The sequence below is a fragment of the Pangasianodon hypophthalmus genome, chromosome 4 (genome assembly GCF_027358585.1).
Source record: "Pangasianodon hypophthalmus isolate fPanHyp1 chromosome 4, fPanHyp1.pri, whole genome shotgun sequence".
Classification (NCBI taxonomy): domain Eukaryota; kingdom Metazoa; phylum Chordata; class Actinopteri; order Siluriformes; family Pangasiidae; genus Pangasianodon; species Pangasianodon hypophthalmus.
In genome coordinates this window covers 17,620,930-17,644,976 of record NC_069713.1, presented here as the reverse complement: position 1 = coordinate 17,644,976, position 24,047 = coordinate 17,620,930, and the positions used below count along the sequence as shown (strand labels likewise).

General features: G+C 42.0%; 1 protein-coding gene across 1 annotated transcript; it reads right to left on the bottom strand.

Moving 5' to 3' along the window:
- Nucleotides 1-2,501: 2,501 nt before the first annotated feature.
- On the bottom strand, nt 2,502-24,047 carry LOC113540460 (cytochrome P450 26B1). The gene is made up of 6 exons (XM_026936966.3): nt 22,748-24,047; nt 12,322-12,546; nt 8,094-8,369; nt 7,809-7,964; nt 6,529-6,810; nt 2,502-4,920 (listed from the first exon to the last, which is right to left on the bottom strand). Exons 1-6 carry the CDS (start codon nt 22,949-22,951, stop codon nt 4,528-4,530), a joined length of 1,536 nt encoding a protein of 511 aa, XP_026792767.1. The 5' UTR covers nt 22,952-24,047; the 3' UTR covers nt 2,502-4,527.

Genomic DNA, 24,047 nt, shown 5'->3' with positions numbered 1-24,047 from the left:
TCCACGTTGTCCAAATATCTGCTCCCAGGCACACTCCCAGACATTGCGGTCGGAAATCAGAATTCCTGGCTTGGAGGTGGAGGTTTGTGGGGGTTGGAAACTGAAAGGAGTCCATTGTTCTTTATATGAGCTGATAAGAAGCGTAGAGCAAGTGGAGTCACTGTGGAGAACTGTGGATAATGAGACTGATGTAGTGATGGGTAATATGTGTGTGTGTGTGTGTGTGTATATATATATATATATATATATATATATTATAGATATAGATATATAGATATATATATATATATATATATATATATATATATATATATATATATATATATGTGTATATATACTGATCAGCCATAACATTAAAACCACCTGCCTAATAATGTGAAGGTGTGCTGTGGTGTCTGGCACCAAAACATTAGCAGCAGATCCTTTAAGTCCTGTAAATTGTGAGGTGGGGCCTCCATGGATCAGATTTGTTTGTCCAGCACATCCCACAGATGCTCGATCACATTGAGATCTGGGGAATTTGGAGGCCAAGTCAACACCTTGAACACTTTGTCATGTTCCTCAAACCATTCCTGAACAATTTTAGCAATGTGGCAGGGCGCATTATCCTGCTGAAAGAGGCCACTGACATTGGGGAATACCATTGCCATGAAGGGGTATGGGGTATGAACAATGTTTAGGCAGGGGATGTGTGTCAAAGTAACATCCACATGAATGCCAGGACTCAAGGTTTCCCAGCAGAACATTGCCCAGAGCATCACACTGCCTTCGCCGGTGTGCCTTCTTCCCATAGTGCATCCTGGTGCTATCTCTTCCGCAGGTAAGCGACACAAACGATTGTCCTTCCTTGGACCACTTTTGGTAGGTACTAACCACTGCATACCGGGAACACCCCACAAGACCTGCCGTTTTGGAGATGCTCTGACCCGTTTTAAGGATTTTTGCCATTTTAAGGAGATATATATGTATGTACACGCATATATATAATTATATATATGTAGTGTGTGGGTCATAATATACAAAGTTTTCTTCTAGTTTTGTGCATCCAAGTGTAAAAATTGTTGTGCAGAAGAGAACATTTATTCTCTGTTTTGTGCTCTCAGCCAATACCAGCAAAAATCTCTATTATAATCATCATCATCATTGATCTGATTGAAATCTGAGACTTAGAACACAGCTTCCAACAGTTTCCAGTTTCTTTTGCCAAAGGCTTCCTGTCAATGCTTGGCCCCTTGAGGTCATTATCGCTCCCCCAGGCACACTTACTTTTTGACTACTTATACTACTTATAATAGTCATACTTTAACTACACAGGAGAGCAATCTGTTGTATCATTTACCAGGTCTCAACTTTATACAGCTAACATGTGGTTTAGCTTATGTACTCTAGCACTCCATCATTATCCAGTAAAGTTTAATAAAGTAATAAAGGAATTATATTAATCAGTAAATAATATTGGTTCATATAATCCATAAGAAATCCTAATATCACCATTTCTGCTCACATATGACTGCATTTGAATAATGTTTTCATAACTCAGTAGCCTATAGTACATTCTGTGCTAAAGAAAAAAAGAGAATGTCAACAAATTGTGGCTGTGTGGGTGTTTTTCCAATCATGTCTGTGTACCAACTCTGATGCGAACGTGCCAGTCGACACATCTTTCTTCTATTGGATTTGGCTGTTGTGTGCTGAGCTGTGCTCTGTGGCTGTTCCCTGCACCGCTCCACTTGAAAGGGAGAGGAAGTCAGTGTTTGTGTGTGTGCCTGCAGTGACGATTAAACAGATCATTATGGAGGAAATGTGATGTCATTCGACTGTAGACAGTCTATATGCTGAAAAATGTACCTTCATGTGCATGAATGACCCTGGTTCATCAATATGACACAGCATGAAAGGATGCCATGCAATATAATTAATCACTTCTTTCTTTGTCAGAAAACAAGTACTAACTGAAGGCAAGGTTTCACCGCAGATCATCAAAAGAGTGTTCTGTGGTCTCCGCTTAATGTGGGACAATGACAAATAACTGTGGTTGACAACTGAACTGTGTTTAATCATAATCAAAAACTTGTGTTGCATGCAGAAAAAAAATTCCCAGGGAGCCTCATTCTTTGGTTGATGCAGCAGATTTGTTGTTTTCTAAATATGTTACATATTTGTGTAAAAAAAATCCATTTTAACCAGCATTAGTTACATTTTTTTCCCTCATTCATCTTCAGTACCCACTTTATCCTGATCAAGATTACAGTGAATCTGGAGTTTAGCCAGGATGGAACACCAGTCTTTTACGGGGCACCATGCACATCCACAGCATGTTTTTGGAGGTAGGAGGAAACCCAAATGGACACAGAGAGAATGTGCATAACTCCACATAGACAGTAACCCAAACCAAGCTTAGAACTGAACCAGAACTCAACCCTGGAGCTATGAAGCAGCAACGCTACCCGCTATTCCGCTGTGCCACCCGAGAGTTACAACAGCAAATAAGTCACATGTAGTGGCTTTTCACATTATAGTTTATTACAGGGGTTTATAAAATTGCCAAGTACATTTAAGAACCATTGTAACAAAAAAGAAAAGGGAGATAAAACATTCATATTTAAACTAAATGAAATGTGGATTTGTAAAAAGAAAATAAAATATTATGTACAGACAAACTCAATAATCAACATGTAGTCGCATGGCACTCAATATAAACATACCCCCAAGTGCTTCTGTGTTTATTAATATTAACTAAATGCAATGATGGTAATAATAATGATAGAATAATTACAATAACATAAAACCATATTAACATTTAAACACTGTTTACAATATAACTGCCATTCATGTCATTCTAAATATAACAATATTTACCAACAAACTTTATTTATACTAGAACTCTATTCTGAAATATAACAAAAATAACACTTAAAATAATATTTATTACAATAATATTAATAGTAATAATATTACAATATTAGACAATGCAATGATTTCCCAATCGCTATTTAGCTACACAATCATCATTCGCATGTAGAACAGGCAAAGTTCACTTGCATACTACCGTAGCTATCTACCTCCTGTTAGAAAGCGGTACATTTGAAGCAGCAGATTTTATTTCATTTCATTCAATTATTAATAATAGAAAGATCAGTGGCATGTTTTATAAAAAAAAAAAAAAAAAATCCTTCGCATGATGTGTGAAAGAAGTGATAAATTTCTTCCATAGGGTTTTTTTTAATTCCACCAATGGTCCTAGTGCCCCTCTCTTTCAATCTCACTGCAAGTCACTCACATAAATAGTTCGTGTGAAGTGGCATTGAAGGTTCCATTTAACAAAAAAACCACACACTGATGATCGGCAAATCTGTTTTCTTCATCAAATGACCTTTTTTCCATTTGCATCATTGTGTTGCAAGGTGGAGCAGCAGGAAAAAGAACAGTCCCTCTCAGCAGAGGCCAAACAGTGCTCTGCTCTGACACGTGAATAACATCCTGACTCTCAAGCAGCAAATATGGCGGCCTGCAAACTCTGTGTTCTGTAGTGATCTTTCTGAATATACACTTTGCAGTATGAGCTTTCTCCGTCCCCAAAATATAGCTTGTTTTGAGAGTCTCATGTCTATTCAGACACACACATACACCTGATGCAACCTGACATCACGGAGACAAGACAGAGAGAATTCAACGTGACATCAATGAAAAAAAAAACACAAAAAAATTATAATAGCACACAGGTTGAGTGTTTTTTTATGTTCTCTCTTTTTCTCTCTCATTCTCTAAGACACACACACAAACACACTCATACACACACTGTTTGAAGTAATAATATGATAATAAATTGTCACTTATGTGCAGGTACAGAAACAAAATAGTATTGGGTTAGTCTAGACAGTCCTCCTATTCTACTTACACACCTGAGTAATTACACCCTCCTCTTATTCTTTCTAGCTTACACTGTTTTCTACATTCCTAAATGCCTGAAGCCACCCCACCGCTCCAAATAGGTACACACACATATGATCAAAACCAAATGTACATGTAAGTAAGTATTTGTTTTACAGACATACAAAAATGAGAATAACACACACACACAAACCCTGAAAGATACCCCTGTACTAGACCTCAGGCTATAATAAGAATGATTCTTCATGTCCTCACTTCACTGTGAGCACACACTTGCCCATACCCTGTGATATCTACTTAGCTGGACACACATTACATCCTTCGTTCTTTTTGAAACTTACAGTCCTCCTTTTAACATTCTTTCATCTTGTGCCCTCTTTCTCACAGCATCACTTAATGGTCTTAGCATCGCTTAATGGTCTTTGCATTACATTTATGTTTTTTTTTTTTAATTATGTGTTTTTTTTACATTTTTATAGAAAAAGATAGACTGTACATTTTTGGCAAAAGTGACATCTTGAAACTGACAGGAAGAGTGTCTCTCTCAACTCACTAGATTTTTGCCACTTGACAAAACAACATTAAACATAAGTGTCAAAAATAACTCTCACATCCACTTCCTCCACTTTCCCCCTCTCACACAGTGGCACCCAGCATCTCGTCTGTCTTGGACATGATCTGGTTCTGGTTGGAGTCCAGGCCAAAGAACTTGACTCGGAGGCCGTCAGTGGGGTGGACCACAGGGACGGAGACCAGACGTGGGAACGTCCGCGTGGCCAGCTCGAAGCGGCTCCCCCCGGCCAGCTCTATAGCCAGCAGCTTGAGGAAGAGCGTGGCCAGCTGTTTCCCCAGGCATGAGCGCACACCACCTCCGAAGGGCAGGTAGTGGAAGCGGCCCTCGCGATCCTCGCTGCGCTCTGCACTGAAGCGATCAGGGTCGAAGGCCGCCACGTCCTTAAAAACAGCTGATGTGTCATGAGTGTCTCGGATGCTGTACATAACACTCCAACCCTTAGGAATTTGCACACCCTGTGTATGAGAGGTGGAGAAACAGTAGAAGAAAACACAGTGAGCATATAAATTAAATATATTCTAAAACCTACACTAAGCAGTGGTCAATTATAGACAGTCCTGGTACTTTCAACGTAATGTAGTAGTATTATTAGCTAGCTAAATTGATAGTTCATTTTTTAATAACTGTAAACTAGAAGCAACAGTTATTCTGTAGAATTGATGCTCTAAAGACAGTTCACTGCTGTTCAATCAATGCTGCTCTGTTCTTGGTGCATTTTTTTTCTCTGAAACTAGAGACATCAAGTGAATGAGCAAATGTCAGTTTGTCTGCATAGACAGTATCTTTCTGTCAAAAACTGCCATACATATAAAACAGATGGTCTGTCTTGCTGCCTAGTGCATTGCTCACACTGCCATGTGGTATAAAGATCAGTTTTTGTCTGCCATCTTTGTTGGTGATGTAACTTGTGAATTTTTTGGCTCTGGGACGTTGCACTACAGCCAATCAGAGGGGCTTATTTAGAAGTGTGAAAACTGCAGCCATTTTTCTCAGCCCTGGAATGGGAAAACAGGGAACTGGCTTGGTTTATGACTGACAGGAGAAAATTAGTATGGTTCTGGGATTATATAGTCTGTCTGCAATGGACATACAAAGTACAAAGACATAATCACTGAATTAAGGGGCTAACCAGTGTAAGTGAGCTCTTGTTTTCTCTAGGCCCACACATCCAAGGTTTGCAAATTTGTGGGAATAAAATCCCCCTAAATTAGCTTGAAATTAATGAACCACTATGGGAAGCAAATTCTTCATTCGTATCCTGCCTCCTTTTCCATTCAAGTGAATTCACATTTTTGCCAGGAGAATCTAATTCTTGTTTGGTTTGACCACTTCTTCAATTTTTTGCGCTACAAAGCAAATATTGGATCTGTCCTAGCATGATCTGTCCTAAATGCTGACCAGTGTATCTCAGATGTCTACTTTACTGTATAATTTGCACATTTCTTAAATAAATGTTATACTGTAGAAGCTAGTGTTGAAGTGTCTTGCATAATAACAATACTCATGTACTCTGTCTCAGATGTTATCACTGAATCCTGTAGGTATAGATAGGTGACTTAAATTAAAGGAAAAACAATGTAAATTGTCTTAGCAAAGTGATGGGCCACCAGAACAGCTTCAGTGCATAATTTTTTGTCATAGGTTCTACACGTCTGTCAAATAGTACTGGAGGGATGAACACCATTCTTCCAAATGATATTCCTCCAACTGGTGTTTTGATGATGGTGATGATCCAAATTCTCTGGTTTGAGATCTGGTGGCTACGAAGGCCATAGCAAGTGAATTTACATAATTTTCATACTTATCAAACCATTCAGTGAGCCTCATGCCCTGTGGAGAGGGTGGAGTCATCCTGAAAGATACCACTCCCATCAGGATAGAAATGTTTCATCATAGGCTAAAAGAGATCTTTCAGAACTCCTTTTGCATTGAACTACACTCTTAAGGATACATCATGGGCCTAAACCTTGCCAGCTAAATGCATCCCACAGCATAACCACTTTTTTCCCTTTAATTTGTCACTCATTTTGAGCAATTCACAGCATGGCTTCTCTGTAACTTACATCAAGCTCAAAGGTCTGCATGGCGGTGCGGTAGCCCCCTGACACTGGTGCATAGAGACGCAACACCTCCTTGATGACACAGTCCAGGTACTTGAGGCTGCAGATGTTGTCAAGCCGCAGTTCACCCTGGCACAAGCAGCCATCATGCAGAAGGCCGCAGTTGCGCAGCTCCTCACGCAGCTTCTCCAACACCGCTGGGTGCCGCAGTAACTGCATGACCAGAGAGGTGCTGGCACTGGCCGTGGTGGCAAAGGCAGCAAAGATCAACTCGATGGTGGACTCCTAGAGACCAGATAAAGATGACAGATAATGACCACACAGACCTACAGGCAACATGTTGAACCATTAATATTAGCACAAGTAATTGGAATGTTAACATCTCCTCAGAGAAAGACATGGCCTACAGTGCAGCAATCCCTGTGACTACACCTTTGGTGTCTTTTCATGCTTTGCATGTGTTTTGTGAAGGAGAGTGGGAGCACACTCCCCTCTTTGGCTTGGCAGCCATACTGCACAGGTCAGGTTTTTGCTTTCATTTGTTTAAATGGTATGCCAGTGAGCCAGTGTTGACAGGCCTGAGGGACCCACCCGTCTGCTCCTGTTTGAAAAGGGAGCAGCGTGCCTCTCTAACCCAGAGTCGTAACAAAGTCTAAAGAGTAAGGAAATCAGCTGTTGGCTATCATTTGTGTCAGAGCATGGGAGTCAAGGATTGGGAGTGTATATTTGACCTCTCTCATTTTGGCTTCTCTGAACACCCCCAAAGAAGGAACCACAAAAAAGCAGTGCAGGTGTGGGTTTTGGTGAAAAAGAGAGAGAAAACTGATACACTGATGACATAAAGACACTGATGACAGTAGAAACCTTGTAAGAGAAGTATACTTGTACATGTAAAGAATATTATGTTTAAAATTACAAAGGGGTAGTTCCACAAAGAGAAGTGTTTCTTGAAAGTTTCAAAATGAACTGATATAACATCAATTTGTATTTTTTGAAGTACAATCTTATTTTAACTGACTGTGAGAAGAAGAATTTGCAGCAAAAAAATTGAACAATCTGAAAGCAGTGGATGGCTTGTCTTTTTCAGGCTTGAAATCAGTTATTCTTAAAATCTGGCCATTTCTATTCAAAGGGATTAGTCTTCATTTCTAATCCCCTGTTCTTCATGCGTAGTCACACAGAGCCTACCAAGAAGAAGATAACTGAACTTCCCACTTTAAACAAAGAATATAAATATTGTGTGCTCCGTCTAAAACTGAGGATTAATAAGGAATGGTACGAACCTTAAGCTCCTGCATGCTGAGCTCTGTCCCATTCTCTTTGGCACTCTCCAGAAGCACGTCCAAGGCATCAGTATAGTCCTTCCCCTGTGTACACAGTGGCTTCTCCCTGATGGCTTTCTCTATGGCCTTCTGAAGGGTGTCCCTTGCACGAATGCCCTACACAAAGACATTGACACATACCAGACTGTAATTATGATGGACTGCCAACTTAGTATAATGTCTCAAAGGATTTTTTTTTGGGAGGATTGGATGCACACTGAGTGATGTCATGCTGCAGCCTCTTACCTTTCTGTAGCCACTGAAGGGCAAGTCAATGGGCAATGAAAAAACATTATCCACAAACTCCTGGAAGGTGTGGAAAAGGAAGTGCATCTCTTCATCGGAAATGCGGAAACCAAGGAGGACACGGATGGCCATCTGAAAGGAGAGGTGCTGAGACTCACGGTACACATTGATGGGCTTTGGGTTGGAGCTCCACACACGTAGCGTCTCCTGGATCACCTGCTGGATCTTAGGCAAGTAGCTCTCTAGCGCCTCATGGCTGAAGACTTTAGCAAATATCTGGCCAGAGATAAAAAGTTTATTTGGTTACTTCTGTTAATTCAGTTAGTATATTACAGCCATATAATTATGCACACTCCTTAAATTGAATAAAGAGACAAGTCTGTATGCCTCAGTAATGCTCATAAGTACACAATTCCCAGACTAAGGAGCTCAGTTTGGTCTGTCAGTTAGACCTGGCACTGAGGAGCATGTGGTTGCATTCTCCCACCTTGACTGACACTTCTTAAAATTATGAACAACCTCCACAAAAATGTTTAACTGCCAGCATTTCAGCTCAGTCCTGCACTAAATACACTCGTGAAGTCTAAAATAAATACAAAAGCATGTATTAAGGATTCTGGAAGCAAGAAACAGGTGTGTGGATTCTCTTTTCAAAACTTCATGTCCCACAATTCCACAATTCCCCTGAGCCCAAAACAGTGAGACCAAGCTCAAAAGAAACAAGGGTAGAAATGTCATCTAAATATTATCCTGAAACCACACAACAGCAGCTGTAGCACTGGTTTATTTTCCTTTCATCACGGGACATGGAACATTCTCATTAACTCACAAGTCCCCACTATTTTTGACCTTTTTGCTTTTAATTGCCTCCCTCTCCCCATCCCTCCGTTATAGTGGACCTGGACAGAGAGAGTTTCCTTCTCCATCAGCAGAGAGAGAGTGAACAGGGAAGGTAAGATTTTCCTGGCTGCAGCAGTGCATTTCAAATGTGCCTCATTCGAGCGGGTTTGTTTGGTGAAATAACATCTATGTTCCCCCTTAAAAACTCCAGCTCTGCCAACTAACAATAGTACTTTTTATATGCCATCTCACCCCAAATACCTTGGCTCTGCCCCACTTTTCCAGAGTTGTAAAGATGACGGGTTGGAGCCGGTGACAAAACTCTCAGGTCCTCCCTCCATTTCTCACTTTCTCTCACTGTCTCTATGCAGCATGGCATTTTGCTCTGCCTCCTCTCTTTACTCTCTTAAATCCAGCCCTTATGTGCTGGTCTAATTTCAGATCCAAATGTGTCTCTTTCCTTCTTTACTCTGAATGAATGAACAATGCCCATCAAAATTTAGAGATCACAGTAGATGTAACAGTGGTGAGATCACAGCCTGTGAAGTTAGGTACTTAGTATTTCCCCTAATTGCCCTGCTTACCTAGATTACCTCTGTCCCTCCTTCCCCCACACTCAGCCACTGTGCATTCAATCACTGTCCAAATTATCACTATCACTTTCTTTCAAGGAAAAAGTGTGTGTGTGTGTGTGTTTGGGTGTTTGGGTGTTTGGGTGTGTGGGTGGGTGGGTGGTTGTACATGGGCAAGTACATGGTAAACATAGCCAAACCTCTATCAGCTCCTGTTTAGCTAAGGCCTGTACACTAAAGAGCACACATATGTAATTCATTGCTATTCAATAGTACATTCCATGTTTATTTGTGTGCTTGAGAGCTTTGCTTTTCCCTAGAGGAGAGCACTGTGTCTGCTGTCTACAATACAGTTGTAAGTAATATACACCTAATGCCAGCCCACATGACTTTGGGGCACTCCATATTTTGCTGGAGAAAAGTCAAGCCACTCCTCTGTCTTCGTTACAAAAAGAGAGGCTTCTTGTGTTATACATATACACAGACACACACCCCTTCTGAAACTTCCCTGCCTTAATCATTTCCATATGTCTTAAATTATGTGAAACAGCTCGAAGCTGCTGGTTTGAGCAGAATGTAAAGGCTTCTTTCTTCTTTTTTCTTTTCTCACCCCCTCTCTGCGTCTCTCTGACTCTTACTACGCTATGCTCCACGCTCCTCCCCCTCTAACTCTCAGAACTAAAACACAAACCCTTATTCAGTAGGGGAAATCTGCTGAAAAGCCAGGAAACTGTAGGCTTAAAAGACTCTGACCTCTACTGGCCAATGCAGTGGATGCAACAGTTTCACTTTTTTCTTTGTCTTAATGAATGATTGACTGACACTTCATGTGACCTCATCATCTTCCCAGCATGAGAACTAAACTCAACAACTCCTCCGTCTCTGTCCCTCTCTCTACCTGCTTTTACTTGAAAAATGTGCTGAAAATGTGGCAAAAGTACAATGAAAACAGGTGAAGAAGATAGTACTCCAGACAGCACAGCTAAGACACAGCAGAACAAAGCAAGACACTGAAGGTGAAAATACATCAGAAAATAAATAAGATTTGCATTTAATGACATTTAGTTTAGTTTAAATCTTTAAACTATTTAAAAGAGTGCACCTTATGGAATTGTCCAATTACGCCAACCCATCAACAGCTATTTATTACTAAATTCTACATGGGATTTCCATTTGCTTCAAGGGCATGCCTGGGGCCAGCAATCCCAAAGGTCTTAGAGAAGCAGGAAGAATTAGGGTTTTGCCCTGGCCTGTGTTTGTGTTATTGTTGTGAGTGTTGTTTTAGTGTTAGAAGCCCCAGGCCAGCACAAGGCTCTCCTCATGTAGCTTTAGTGATGGATTAGTTCAAGAGCTGAGTCTTATTGGCATAAATCCTATAACAGCTTCCAAGTGTGCTGAGAGGGAAATTTCCATCACAGATATAATGGAGACATAAGGAAGGAATTCATCAATGACATGTTTGTCCAGAAAGGTGATGGAATATGTCTACCAGCATTTTATTGCTAGTCAACTTTTCAGCTCCATAGCATATATCTGAGCTCATATATAAGTACATAAATAGTGAATTATTAAACTTTGCTCCATATTTGACCATGAATGTGTATACATACGACACTGCAGTCTGTGTAACGTGGCTAGCACGGCTCCAGCCTGCCACAGGCCTCAGAGTAGATAAGGCCGTCTTTGTGCATCTGAGGCGGGCTGACTAATTAGCGATCATTAGTGGGGCTTGCATGAGGCCCCAGGCCTGCGGGATTAAGCAGACTGATTACACTTCTCTGACCCTGTAATGGGACAGGTGTGTGAGGGAAACCCGAGCCCATGTCAGCCTGGATGGGAGCAGACGTAGCAAAAGAGCCATTTTGGCCCTGGACAATAGGTCAGACTGGAGGGCATAGGATTTATAATATCCTGCTAGTGAGATGATATCTGGGGCCAAAGAGGGATGGGACAAGACAGAGAGAATGAAATTTACTTCTCTGTCTCCATCTGGCCTACTATCTCTCTCTCTCTTTTTCAGACTTTGTCCCAGAGATCCTACTCTGCTCTCTGGCCTTCTGTATTGCTATCTCTCAGTCACTATTAAGAAACAGAACTCAAGTACACCAAGTTTAGCTTTTATAACCATGAAGCCAAAAGGGGGTCTGTGTAATTGAGAGAATGTAGAAATTGTAGAGAGAATGTAGAAATTTGTATGTATCTGTACCGTCTGTTTGTTTGAGTCAAAGATTTTCTAACTGTTCCTGCTCAACTGGGAAGTTGATAACTGGTCTCTAGTAGAGATGTGCATGGACTGTATTTTTAATCCTGTTTGTGCAATTATTATTTATGTTTGAACCTGCCCACATATTTTCTAATAAATTTGTTTAGATCCAAAATACAAACAAACTAGCAGCTTAATTTAAACCACCGCAACTCTGACCAGGCAGTTACTAAGGATGATCCCTAAATACAAAAGATTAAATGCATCACACAGCAACTCATGTTAATGTATGTAGTTTTTATTTGTCCCACCTGCTTCATTTCTGGCTATTCACTTGTGCCCACAAGCTTCATATCTGTCCTCTCACCTAACTTTTTTGTTGTGTGCCTAGTCCATTGTTGCACAGCTCTAGTGTCAACTGGATACCCCGCCAAGCTTTACATATTTGAATCTGTTTAGAACATATAATAGTGTATTTATATTCAGTTACATCTGTTGTGTGTGTGTGTATTAGAGGGAACCTAACCTACACTTGTTAATGTGACTTGCATATCTTTGTGTGAGCATGTGTTCATATGTATGCATATGAGTGGTTTCATGAAAGTGATCTCACCTTCCTCTTTTTACGGTGGATGTCTCCGATGGAGTTGGCAAGGCTATTGGGTCCTAGAAGAGTGCTGGTGCTCTGGGGCCAGTCCACACTCACCAGAGTGTGTTCCCCCATCAGCACCTTCCGCACATTCTCTGCTCCTGTCACCCGGATCACTGGACGGCCCAGCAAGTGAGTTTTAAACACGTTACCATACTTCTGCCTCCTCGAAGCATGGAACCCCGCACCCTTCATTGAAAGAGGGGAAAAATGATGGTTAGGAATAATTCTGTTTGATGGATTGACTGTAAATAATACGAAGCATTCAATTCAATAAAATCATTAGTTATGGTGGGAGCTAGAAAAGGTCAGTGCAATTCCCATTTCAACAGCATGGAAAACCTGATACAGGACAACTGTCTACTTTTTTACTGTACCTGCTTCCACAAGTATTTGCTAAATAGGCTCAGTAAGGTCTCTTAATACGGACAGGGTTCATAGGCCCCGTCCTCCCCCTCTTAATATAAGCTGGAGGGCTTTTGGAGTCGTTAGCAGGATATTACAGCATGGATGAGGTGTTAGCACTAATACCTATTTAGAGCAAAGTAGTGTTAGCCCCAAAGGATTACGCCATGCATTTGTTTCTGTTTTGCAAGGTTGCAAAGGTCCAGTTCGTGGCAGACATTCTGTAAGTGGATTAGTTGTAGCGATTAGCAGTGAGGGGCTCTAGTTTAGCCCCTGAGATCACAGGGGAGAAGTGATCTAATGTGCACTTGTGTCAGTGAGTGAGTTGATCCAATACATCCTGTGAACTTTCAGCTCAGGTATAGGGTTTCAGCACAGAAACCCTGGTGACCTAAATAATGGCAGTCAGTGTTCAGACCTGTAATTACCTAAACATATCAAGACCCAAAACACAGGCTGACTTTTGGGGTCGCATGGATTATCTTTGTTTCTTTATCATTACGCGTATAATCCAGTTCAAAACTTCCCTCTGAAGCACTCTTCACATTAGCACAGCCCAGCTTCACATTAGACCGGACCAACACACTGTTAGTGCAATCTTATGCATACTCAGTGTTGGGTAGATTAGGCTACTGAGGAAATTTAATCCAGTACCGATTACAAATTACATCAATAACTACGTAGTCATTAATGTAATAGTTTACTTCAGTCACTTTAAAAGTGTTATGTAATCTGGCTTCAGGATTACTTTTGGACTAGTTCAGAACTACCTTTCGTATACCCTGAGTTGCCAGTTTATTAGATATACCATCTAGGACAGGGGTGTCCAATCTTATCCACGAAGGGCCAGTGTGGGTGCACGTTTTCTTTCCACTCAAGCAGGAGCCACACCTGATTCCACCTGTTTAATCAGTTGATCTTGGCTTTCAGTAGACTCAGGTGTGGCTTCTGCTTGGTTTGTATGAAAAGCTGCACCCACACCGGCCCTTTGTGGATAAGATTGGACAACCCTGATCTAGGATCATGTTGCACTTTGTTTGGACTTCAGAATGGCATCAGTTCACCTGAGGAAGGATTGCCAAGATGCTGGAAGTATTGTGCAGGAATGTTGTATCATACAGAAATCCACTGCACAGTTGCTGCAACTTGGATGGCTGAGTAATCTTGCTGCAAACAGCCCTTTCCACCTTATTCCAAACATTTCCCACACCATCACACTGCAAGCCTCAAACCTGAACTGTTCACATTAAACATAATGATACTCCACAGAATCAGCAAACCTGATAGATTTTGCTTTTTGTACCATTTCTGGTGAACCCTTGAGCCCTTAATTTTAGGGCAACAGCTGTTTGGGAGATCCTAAAACCCAGCGCCAAATATCATGTTATGTTCAAAGTTAATGTAGTGACATGTCTTTGCTGTTATAAGTTGAACATTATCTGATGTTTGAATGGCTGGTCTTCTTGATACATGTCACAAACTGGCAACTCAGTGTACATCCATGTAGTTGTAGTTATTAGGTATTAGGCAGTTGACCACTAGTCTAGGGGGATCCCAAATAGAGAGATTAGAATATGGCACTCATAAGGAGGCAAACCAGAGAAGAGCTTCATGGCTATAGGCCAACTTGGCTTGAATGGCCCTCCTAATCAGAGTAATAGCTAATGCTCAGTGCAGGGTGCGGCCGGAGGGGAATAATCGCGGTGCAATTAAGGCTTTCTCAGACAGCCACAATGATGTGAAGCAGAACAGTCCTGCACACAGTCAAGCCCAAGCCCTATTTGAACTGGGTTAGTTTTAGATTGGAAGTTTGGGTAGTACTGTTACCATGTATCTCTGGGATTTTTGTCTCATCCTAATCTGTCATGTTACTAGTTTTTACTGACTGGGCATTTGTGTGCCTAGAAAGGTTACACTGTCTTTTACCTAAGTCCTGTCCAAGTTAAGTACTGTCCCACATACAATTTATGGGCATGTAACCTACTAACTTTAATGACCGAAACCCTATAACAAATAGTTACAATAAAGCTCAAAACAATCAGTGTGCATTACTATGAAGTGTGTAGCATGCATAAAACGACCATGTGTGACCTCTGTGATTTATATAGAGATTCCTTATCCTGTGCAAATAATTATTTTTGCATATAATTACAGATGTCCTCTTGCAACATTACTTAACAAATATTTATCCAGAAAACTTATCCCACTTGAATAGGACTTAAGATTTACTAGTGAAAAATCTAGACAACACAGACAAATAAAATTCCCTCTTAATCCTACACTGGCAGCATGTAGTACAATGTACAGTTATGCATGCCAGGCAAACTTTGTATCTGAAGCACTGAAGTAAGGAGCTATGACAGAGATCTTAGTAGCTAAGCCTCTTGCTCTTTATAATACACAGTAATTGACTGCAGCCCTTGGGACTTCTGCAATGCACATAAAGACCCACTGTAACCTCACAATCTCGTACACACACATGCGCACTCGCATACTGGTCCAACAGCAGGGAGCTTAGTTGGAGCTGTTTGCTAACCTTGCCCCCTCCTCCATCCCTGATGCAAGATTTGTGACCTGTTTCTCATAGCAGGCAGCACACAGACGCTTCTTTTGGAGGGATAATTTTAGCTGCATGGAGGGCTTTTTCCTGCTTGTTTGGCTGATAGTGAGGGTTGGCCTGAATACACTTCACCTCAGTACACTGGCACTGGAGTGCCGACTTGAGCATGTGTTTATGTGGGTACGATTATACTAAAAAGTAAAACTGTGGTGAGGACATGAAAAATATTTATTAAAAGAATGTTTGGCAGCATTAACATACAATTATGTATTTATCATATTCAAGGACAAGTGAACGGTTGTTTGCATGATCCAAGTGTAAATTTCCTTTCGGACATTCAATTTATTTATGTGATGGGGAGATTAACAGAAAGATGTGATCAATCTGTTTCAGTAATTGCTACAGCTGAAGCATTTTTGAATGTTGCACATATTTTTTTTTACATGTGTTTTGATGTTTAAGATGCAAGTTGGATTTCTCAATCAATCGAGGTCATATTCTGTGGCAAAATTTAAGTTACTGTTTCCTGGTTTTCAGTAGAATATTTAAAATGTTCTTATATGCCATGATGTAAATATAAGTCTATTCTGGTCCATTAAACTGTCATGAGGTTGATTGACAGCTTTCGAATAGACATTTATTGTAATTATCAAAGAAGGTTTGGTTAGCCACAGCATCAGAGTTGTCATTTCAGAAAAGTCCAGATCCAGAATTTGTGAAGATGCTCCATATACACTCTAATGTGAGCAAAAGCTGTAACATTGGCAGATAAGATGATGCTGGAAATTGGTCGGATTCATCCAGTGTGCTGAGGGAGAAATTAACCAACAAACTATATTGTAAATTAATAGTATTTTTTAGAATATCATCACTCAGTGTCAACTTGATTTTGTCCATGATTTTGTTTAAAATAAAGTGTCTTCCATATTGGTAATGTCCTGACTTTCAGGGATTTTTTATTTTTTTTATTTTTTTATTTATTTTTTTTTTTTTGAAGTATAAATTTGTTGGACCGAACAATGTTACAGCAATGGGCAAGCTAACATTGCTGGTAAAGTTAATCCATTTGTATTCTATATTGTATGCCAGAAAGGGGCTTAATGTTGTTCTAAATGCAGAGGTGTACAAATTATGCTCCTTCCGTTCACCTCTAGTTCACCTCTGTAATGACAAGAACCTTTAAGATACATAAATGAATAAGTGTTTTGTGGCTAAAAATGCCTCAACTTAAACTCCTCCCTTTAACTTTTTAAATATGTTTTTCACCTCAGACGTTTTCTGTATTCAGCTCTTTCCTAATGTAATCAATATCATAACTCATTTAAAGGAAAATGAATGATCAGTGTAACAGCAGATTTTGGGCTCAGCAGGTTAAAGTCATCAAGCAGTAAATTCAGCCTAAAGGGACTGAATTCTAGGATTCAAAACATAACTAGCTCTATCTTTAAACAGCAAGACCGATATTTGTCCAGTGTGTAACGCTAGCCCTCTACTATACTGACCATGTAGTGACGGGATTGAGATTGTGTGTCAGTGTCAGAGTGCAGGTACGAACATACAGGAGCGTGTGTGTGTGTGTGTATGTGTGTGTGTGTGTGCACTGAGGGTTAGATGGTCACCAAATCCAGTGTTAAGGTAATGTGATCAAGACATGAACATATCAGGTGAGTGTGAGAACAGGAGTTAACACTAGCATACTCACATACATGCAAAGATGCATGAGTCCAAATTCATCCAAAAAGCATTACAAGGAGAAACAAATGCTGCATCTTTCACCACTTTGTGAAAGCTGAGTGTTTGGGTGTACATTTATTTCTACCCTCCAATGCCATTTAGCCTCTTGCTTACACCTAAATCTCATTATCACACTCTCCAAGAGAGTGTGTGTGTTTGTGTGTGTTCATGTCTACACTCCTGTCAGCTTCTGGACTGTGCACTGTGAGAGAAAGGAGCCGTTTTCAGAGCAGCACTATAGGGTAAGGACAAGGCCGTCTTTCACACACGCAGCATGGGAGCTCTCTCACACACCTACATACATACACAAATACAGAAACCTCATAATGTGCGTTTCACAGTAACTTAAATAACCCTGTAATCCAACAGTAATGTACAAGTGGAAATCGCAGACTGACAAGCACAAGCTTACAAACATTTGAAACGCAGCAAATCAAAGTTTAACAGTATTACATATCACACATAAAAATATAGTGGCAAAGAAAAGAGAGAATGTTAAGCGGCAGTTAGAAATCAGGCGCACTGGGGCCAATAATGGAGTGACAGATAGTGTGAGAACAATATGATGAATGATAGCAAGGGATGGTGCAAAATGGGCTGCACAATGATTGCAGCTTAAAAGCTGGATGAGTCGTTCCTCTGGAAATAGCAAAGCAGGCTGAGAGACAAAACGTCGAGGGAAAGCGAATGGGGTGTGGCAGCCCAGATGACATTTGGCTAGAAGGTGAGAAATGTCCGCCCCCTTCTCACGAAGCCACCGAAGCACAGACGTGCAGAGAAAGAAAAAGAAAAAAAGAGAAGGAAAACCCCAAAAGGGCGACTGACGCACGAAAGTGCCACACACCCTGGAAAAGCAATGAGGTAATAATCTGCAGTTTACTCTCTCTCTCTCTTGCTCTCGCTCACTCAGATACACACACACACTCTGTTGTACACTAGCCCTCTCATGTGCGCACACACATGGCAGTGTCCATGTGCAGTGCATGTCATTTGCATATATTTGAAGAAGGCTTATTTTATGTATATCACCTATCGACAGTCTAAGTAGCCAAAAACTTGAATATTCTGCACAAGTGCTGCATCAGTACAAGAGCCTGTTCTCCAATTCCAAAGGGAAAAGATTAAGTGAATGATGTTAGTAGGCTCACGGGGAAAAGAAAAATTTCATCGCTGAGTTTAGGTTTTGTTCTTTTGTTTCCTCCTCTTAACCCACATGTATTTAGACTGTCAAGCTTATTTATGTGGAAAGCCTAAACCCTGCTTCACTCAAAGGAATGAAGGGTTAGTAGTGGTGGTAAAGAGGAGGAATGAGGAAATGACCAGATTGAGAATGTGTTTGGAAAGAGAGACAAGTAAAGAGGATAGATGGAAGAACAAACAGAGATGGACTCTGCCGCATTGGATATTGAAATAATAGTAGGTACCAGATGTGTGTGTGTGTGTGTGTGTGTGTGTGTGTGTGTGTGTGTGTGCACGCTAAAAAACACAGGACAGGTTTGTTCTGCTCTAGCCTGGCTTGGTCATGAAGAGGTTAACCCGCCATTCCCAATAGTTTCTTTTACGTTTGAAAAGAAATTTATCAGATATTTTACAAGGGGTGCAATAAAGGGGACTACTTTTTTCCACTGGCCCTTTTCACACACTGTGCAGCCTAAAATACAAACTAAAAATACAAATTTCTGTGTAAATTGGACACCGGTCGAGTCTCCCGCTCCATAAATGTACCCTTTGTGTGGCTGTGGAAATGTTATACAAATGACCCCTTTATTACAACCACAAAAACTCTTTTAATTATATTTATTCAGATCAGCAAGGGGGTGACCCAAACGCTGGGCTGCTTAGCGGTCGTGGGGGTTTGAGGAAGAGAGGAGAAGGATTTTTTTTATATGCTATTTGAAGCACATCAGAAAGACATGGAAGGGTCACATAAGAAAAGGAGAATGACAGACAAAGCAAAGGGATTTGAAAAACATAATCCCTGTTTAGATTGGCGCTCACGTAGGCTCCATCTATCTCCACCTCCCTGGCTTTCCCTTCATTTTTTGGCATCCATTCTCTCTCTCCCCATCTCCGTCTCAGTCCCCTAGGAGGTGATTACGTGTTTCAGTGGCTAGAAGCTGCCATATTTATTGATTTAGTGTTGCATGTAACAACATTGCGTGGGATGGCGGGTCCTCCATGCTAATCTGCACCTTCACTATAAATACACATAATATATCCATGTAATGAAATAGCCAGCTGGAATGTCTCTGTGCATTGGATAGCCTCCACTGAGGTAATAATGCAAGAGGGAGAGTAAGACAGATAGACAGAGAGAAAGAGAGAGAGAGATTAGAGGAAGTAGATAAAGGAGGGAGAAGTGGAGGACCCGTCATTCTTCGATCCATCATCCCAAAAGAGCCCCTGCACCCGACTGCCAAAGTGGGTGCTGGGGTGGGCCAAGGGCTAAAAGAAAGCGTGGGGTCTTGCTGTAATGGAAATGCGATATGGGGAGTCTTGCATGCGGAGCTGAAGGCAGGCTGGTGTGTAACAGGTAGGAATCGCCAAAAAAAAGAGCTCTGAACAGGTGCCAGAATTCGCCCGAAAAGACTCTAAAGCTGGCTGAACAAGGCTGGGCCAGGAGAATGGGCTCCCCTTTGACCTGGAAACAGTATGTGGAGAGAGATTACGGTTGTTCAGTGCAGTGTGAGTGTTCACCCCGGGACCTCTTTTATTCTCACTTTCACCCTCCCCATTGCCACCTCCTGCTGGCGCTGCCAAGCCCCTTGCCACCAGCTTCTTTCTTTCTCTCTCCCCCCACCCCAACCCACCCCAAAGACAAGAGGCTGTTTGAAGGGTTGGTGGTGCGTTCCAGGGGTGAAAGAGGGGCCATGCTGCGGTGCTGCCACTCACTCCCGTTTCATGCCCAGTAATCCCGGATGAGCTGGGAGAGAGAGCAGGGGAGTGAAGGAGGGAACGGTTGACTGAGAGAGTATCGCTCTTTCTATGGCAAGAGTGGGAGTGAATGAGCGAGTGAGTGAACGAGAGGCAGAGACAGTATGAGTTTATGTATGTCTCAGGAATGCTGATCAGGCCCCAGGCCTTGTGCCCTTTATCCCAGCAGGGGGGCTGAGAGCAGTGTGACCCCCTCATGGAAGGCTTTGTGGCCCCTTCCACAACCCAAAGTGAGCTGGATCAGGGTGTAGGAGGGGTTCTGTGCAGGGCGAGTGGCATAAAGGGCTGCTTCCCCATGCCCGCTGAGTGACCTGTGCATTATGGAATTTTATAAATACATTAAATTTTTATAAATGTTTCGCTTAAAATATTCAATTTTAAATGTTATATATTCAATTTTATAAATGTGTGTGTACTAAGGATATGTCACAGCTATGTCTGAATATCAGCAACAGCATTTGGACAACAATTTTTGATGGTCACAATGTAGAAAGCAATTCATATTCTAAAACAAGGATGCTCTGTTGCACACACCAAACCCCCTGTAGTGTATAGCAAGGAGAAACATACACATACAAGGCTCAGTTACGCACTGTATAATTATTCAGTGTATGTGCGCATTGTACATTATACCTGTAAAGTGAAGAGTGTAATGTGTAACATGTACTCATGACAGTTTTTTTACTTTAGAAGATTTTGTGCCGAAAAGCTAGAGAGTGGCCATAAGCCCAAATCTCATCTGCATATCTCTGAGAGAGAGAGAGAGAGAGAGAGAGAGAGAAAGAGAGAGAGAGAGAGCAAAACTAAACAACAGGTGTGTGTGTGTGTGTGTGTGTGTGTGCCTTTTAACCAGTAAACATTCACCAGACTGTAACACCAAAGGTCACTGCATGGCTCTAGCGGGCTAAAATAAAGTAAAGTAAAACTATATCATAAATTGTGTAAACCTGGTCACGTGCACCCTCAGTATATGAATACGTCAGTCCAGGGCTACATCCGAAGCCTCGTACTGCTATATAGTATGTCCTAATAGGGGCTTTAATCGTAGCCCTAGTGTTGAGTCAAACTCGAGGAAGTGGCCAAGAATGCGCGTTTTGCGTGGAGAACTTGAACATGAACGTAAGTCTGCAGCGCCGTGTGTGGAAACATTACACTTTAAACAACAAACCAGAACGTGTCGAGCTTCACGTGCGCGCGGTGGATCGCTTGTTCTGAACAAAATGCACCGTTCTGAAAAAAAAAAAAAAAAATATATATATATATATATATATATATATATATATATATATATATATATATATTTGAACTTGACAAAGGTTTGGCATGTGTGCCGGGATTTAAATCTGATTGACTAAATAAACCGCTCACAGACAGAGTCAGGCTTGTTTTTTTTTTTGGCACAGATGCTGTCAAGTTTTGGAGAGTTTTACGCGCAGACAAGCTCATCTGTTCTGATCAGGGTTTGGAGGTACTCACTGGGATTGGGATTGTACTACAAAGCAGCAAACACGTACAACTTAATAGAAGGTTGAACTGCAAATAGCTAAGTGTGTGTTCATGAGTCCGCACTTTCCAGGGGAATTGTTTCATTGAGTTTCGCATGGGAGCAAATACCGCATGTACCGCGAGAATTAGCCTTTCCTTTGGCAGAAACAAATGTTTCATAACTATTCGATTTCTCTTTTTTCGGTAGCAAACAATAGGTCTAAACCTGTATGCTCTAATGGGTGCTTATTTTGCAGCGGTCTCGGGCAGTTGGCCATCCCTGGAAAACACCCAGCTGAACGCAGAAACGTGGCACTCAGCTGCTTTGCTCGGATTCCCCCTTCTACAGCAGCGCAGACTACATCAGTGGTGCTGAACGGCATCACGGCGCTCCTTTACACAAGGCGACGTCGACTGTGGCTCATTAAAGCTTTCCTGTTCTGCTGGGATGTAAAGTACGCGTACCGGGAGCGCAATTACGCAGGAGCAAATCCCAGCGGTGGCAAAATCTGGTGAGTTTGGTGATTTCCCTGCTCAAAGTCGACTATTCAACTCATCTGATTTACGGGATTAGAGCAGTGAAATCACCAAACAGTGCCAGAACTCACCTCTGCTTTACGCGTCGCTGAGTCATCGCTACGGAGCTCTGGCGCGCGTCGGAAGCCGGTAATTAGACACCACATTGTCGGAATAGCATGCTTCTCTCCTGACAGCGGAAAATAGCGTATTCCACGTGGACTGACCACTAACCGTATGGCAGGGGAGGCTTTTCCAGGACAAACTCTGCAGCGATAATCCTGAAACCCGAGCGGGAAGCGAGCGCACCTCCATGAGCACTGCTGGAGCGCTTGTGACACGGTGCGCACGTGCAGGGATTTGATTGGGGCATCCTCATCGCGTCTCTGCGCCGATTTGCAAAACAAACGACGCATAGCGAGAGACTTTACAGTGATAACTATAGCATGGCACTCAGTTATAGACATAATTATAGGCATGATTATAAAACGCCTAATTTTGTAGTATATTCAGTATATTCACCTTAAATCTTCCCTATTGACTGACTGATAAATATACACATATTTAATATAAATGGATTCAAATGCATCGGCAATACATTCATTTGATATGAAGTGTCAGTAAACCTGAGCTGAGCAGGAATAAAGAGAGGGAGAGAAGTGAGTTGTGGTGGCGCGATGGAGCAGGCGAGCGTGGAGCGCCTGTTGCGCTCGGACATGTGAGGAAGAGGACACAGCAGAAGAGAGTTGCGCTTACCTGGACCAGCCAGTGGCACGTCTCGCCGATGATAGGGAAGCCCATGGAGCCCTTCGGCATGGGCAACTTGCAGTTCTTGTCCCGCGTGGCGGTCCAGCGGAGCTGCCACAGCTGCTGAGACACGGCGATCAGGAGCGCCACTGAGGCCAAGCACGCGGCCAGCGTGGCCAGCGCAGACACCAGGTCCAAACTCCCGAAGAGCATTGCGACGAGTGTCCGGGAAAGCTCGAGTCGATTTCAGCCTTTCTTTAGAGCGGAACGTGCGCTGCACCGACTTTTTTCTAATCTGCAGGTATTTCACTAAATGATAGACTAAATGATGGACTTTTCCGAACTTTATCTCTCACATAAACTAAACTATAAAAGTTCAGTAAAGGTATGAAAAGTTGGTATTTTAATTAACTGTGTCCAAATAGAAATAAGTCGAAGTAAGACTTTGGCACATCATTTTTAAACCAAAGCCCTCTGTGGATGTTGGAAGTTTTTGGAGGAATGACAAATTGCCGTGAACTTGTCAGACTAGTATAACCACGTGGGAAAGCTGATGACAATTTCAAACTCGACTTAAAAGTATCTAAGTGAGAAAAATGTGAAAAACGAAAGTCCTCAAAACTTCTCTCCCCCCAAAAAAATTTTTATAGCTATAAACTATTTTTGATAGACTGAAATTCAAGTACTGGTCATAAGGTTAAATAAAGGAGTAAAGAAAAAGGAATAATCCTCTGCGGCTTGTGCACGGATGCTGATGTCTACAGAGCGCTAGAAAATCTTCAAATGACTGTAGTGCGTCTGTCTACCTTCTTTTCTGATGCTCTCTCTCTCTCTTTCTCTCTCTCACTCTCTCTCTCTCTCTTTTCACATAGTTTCTCAATGTGAGTTCGAGTCGCTAAGCGAGCTCCCAATGTGTGTTTATATAGCGGAGGCAGCGAGGCGGTGGGCCAGGGCGCGCGCGGCCTTTAGCCCCCCCCACCGGAGCGAGGCGGAGCGCGCTGGAGCGTGCGGGGTCTGGACACATGCCCAAAGCGCGCGCGAGGGAGAGTGAGGGAGAGAGAGAGAGGTTAAAAGTTTTCTAAGTCTTTAATTTCATGTCCCCCACTAGTATGAACTTTCCACCTGCGAGCCGGTAATGTGCGCGCGCTGTGCGCAGAGGTCAGCACGTTTTGCACTGCTACAGCGACACGAAGCCTGAAGCGCTACTGCTGATGCACAGCTCAGGAGTTTACACAGATAACTTCATCTGGCGCTGGTAATGAAGAAAACCTGTAGGGACTAGTGTGTTAAATTCTGGGCATTGGCATCT

Bases quoted from the DNA above. Each gene is read 5' to 3' on its own strand.
- LOC113540460 (XM_026936966.3), bottom strand. From the start codon at position 22,951: ATGCTCTTCGGGAGTTTGGACCTGGTGTCTGCGCTGGCCACGCTGGCC. The intron at 12,547-22,747 runs GTAAGCGCAACT...CTTTCAATGAAG, and splicing joins CGTGCCACTGGCTGGTCCAG to GGTGCGGGGTTCCATGCTTC. The intron at 7,965-8,093 runs GTAAGAGGCTGC...GTCTTTGTGTAG, and splicing joins CCTTCAGTGGCTACAGAAAG to GGCATTCGTGCAAGGGACAC.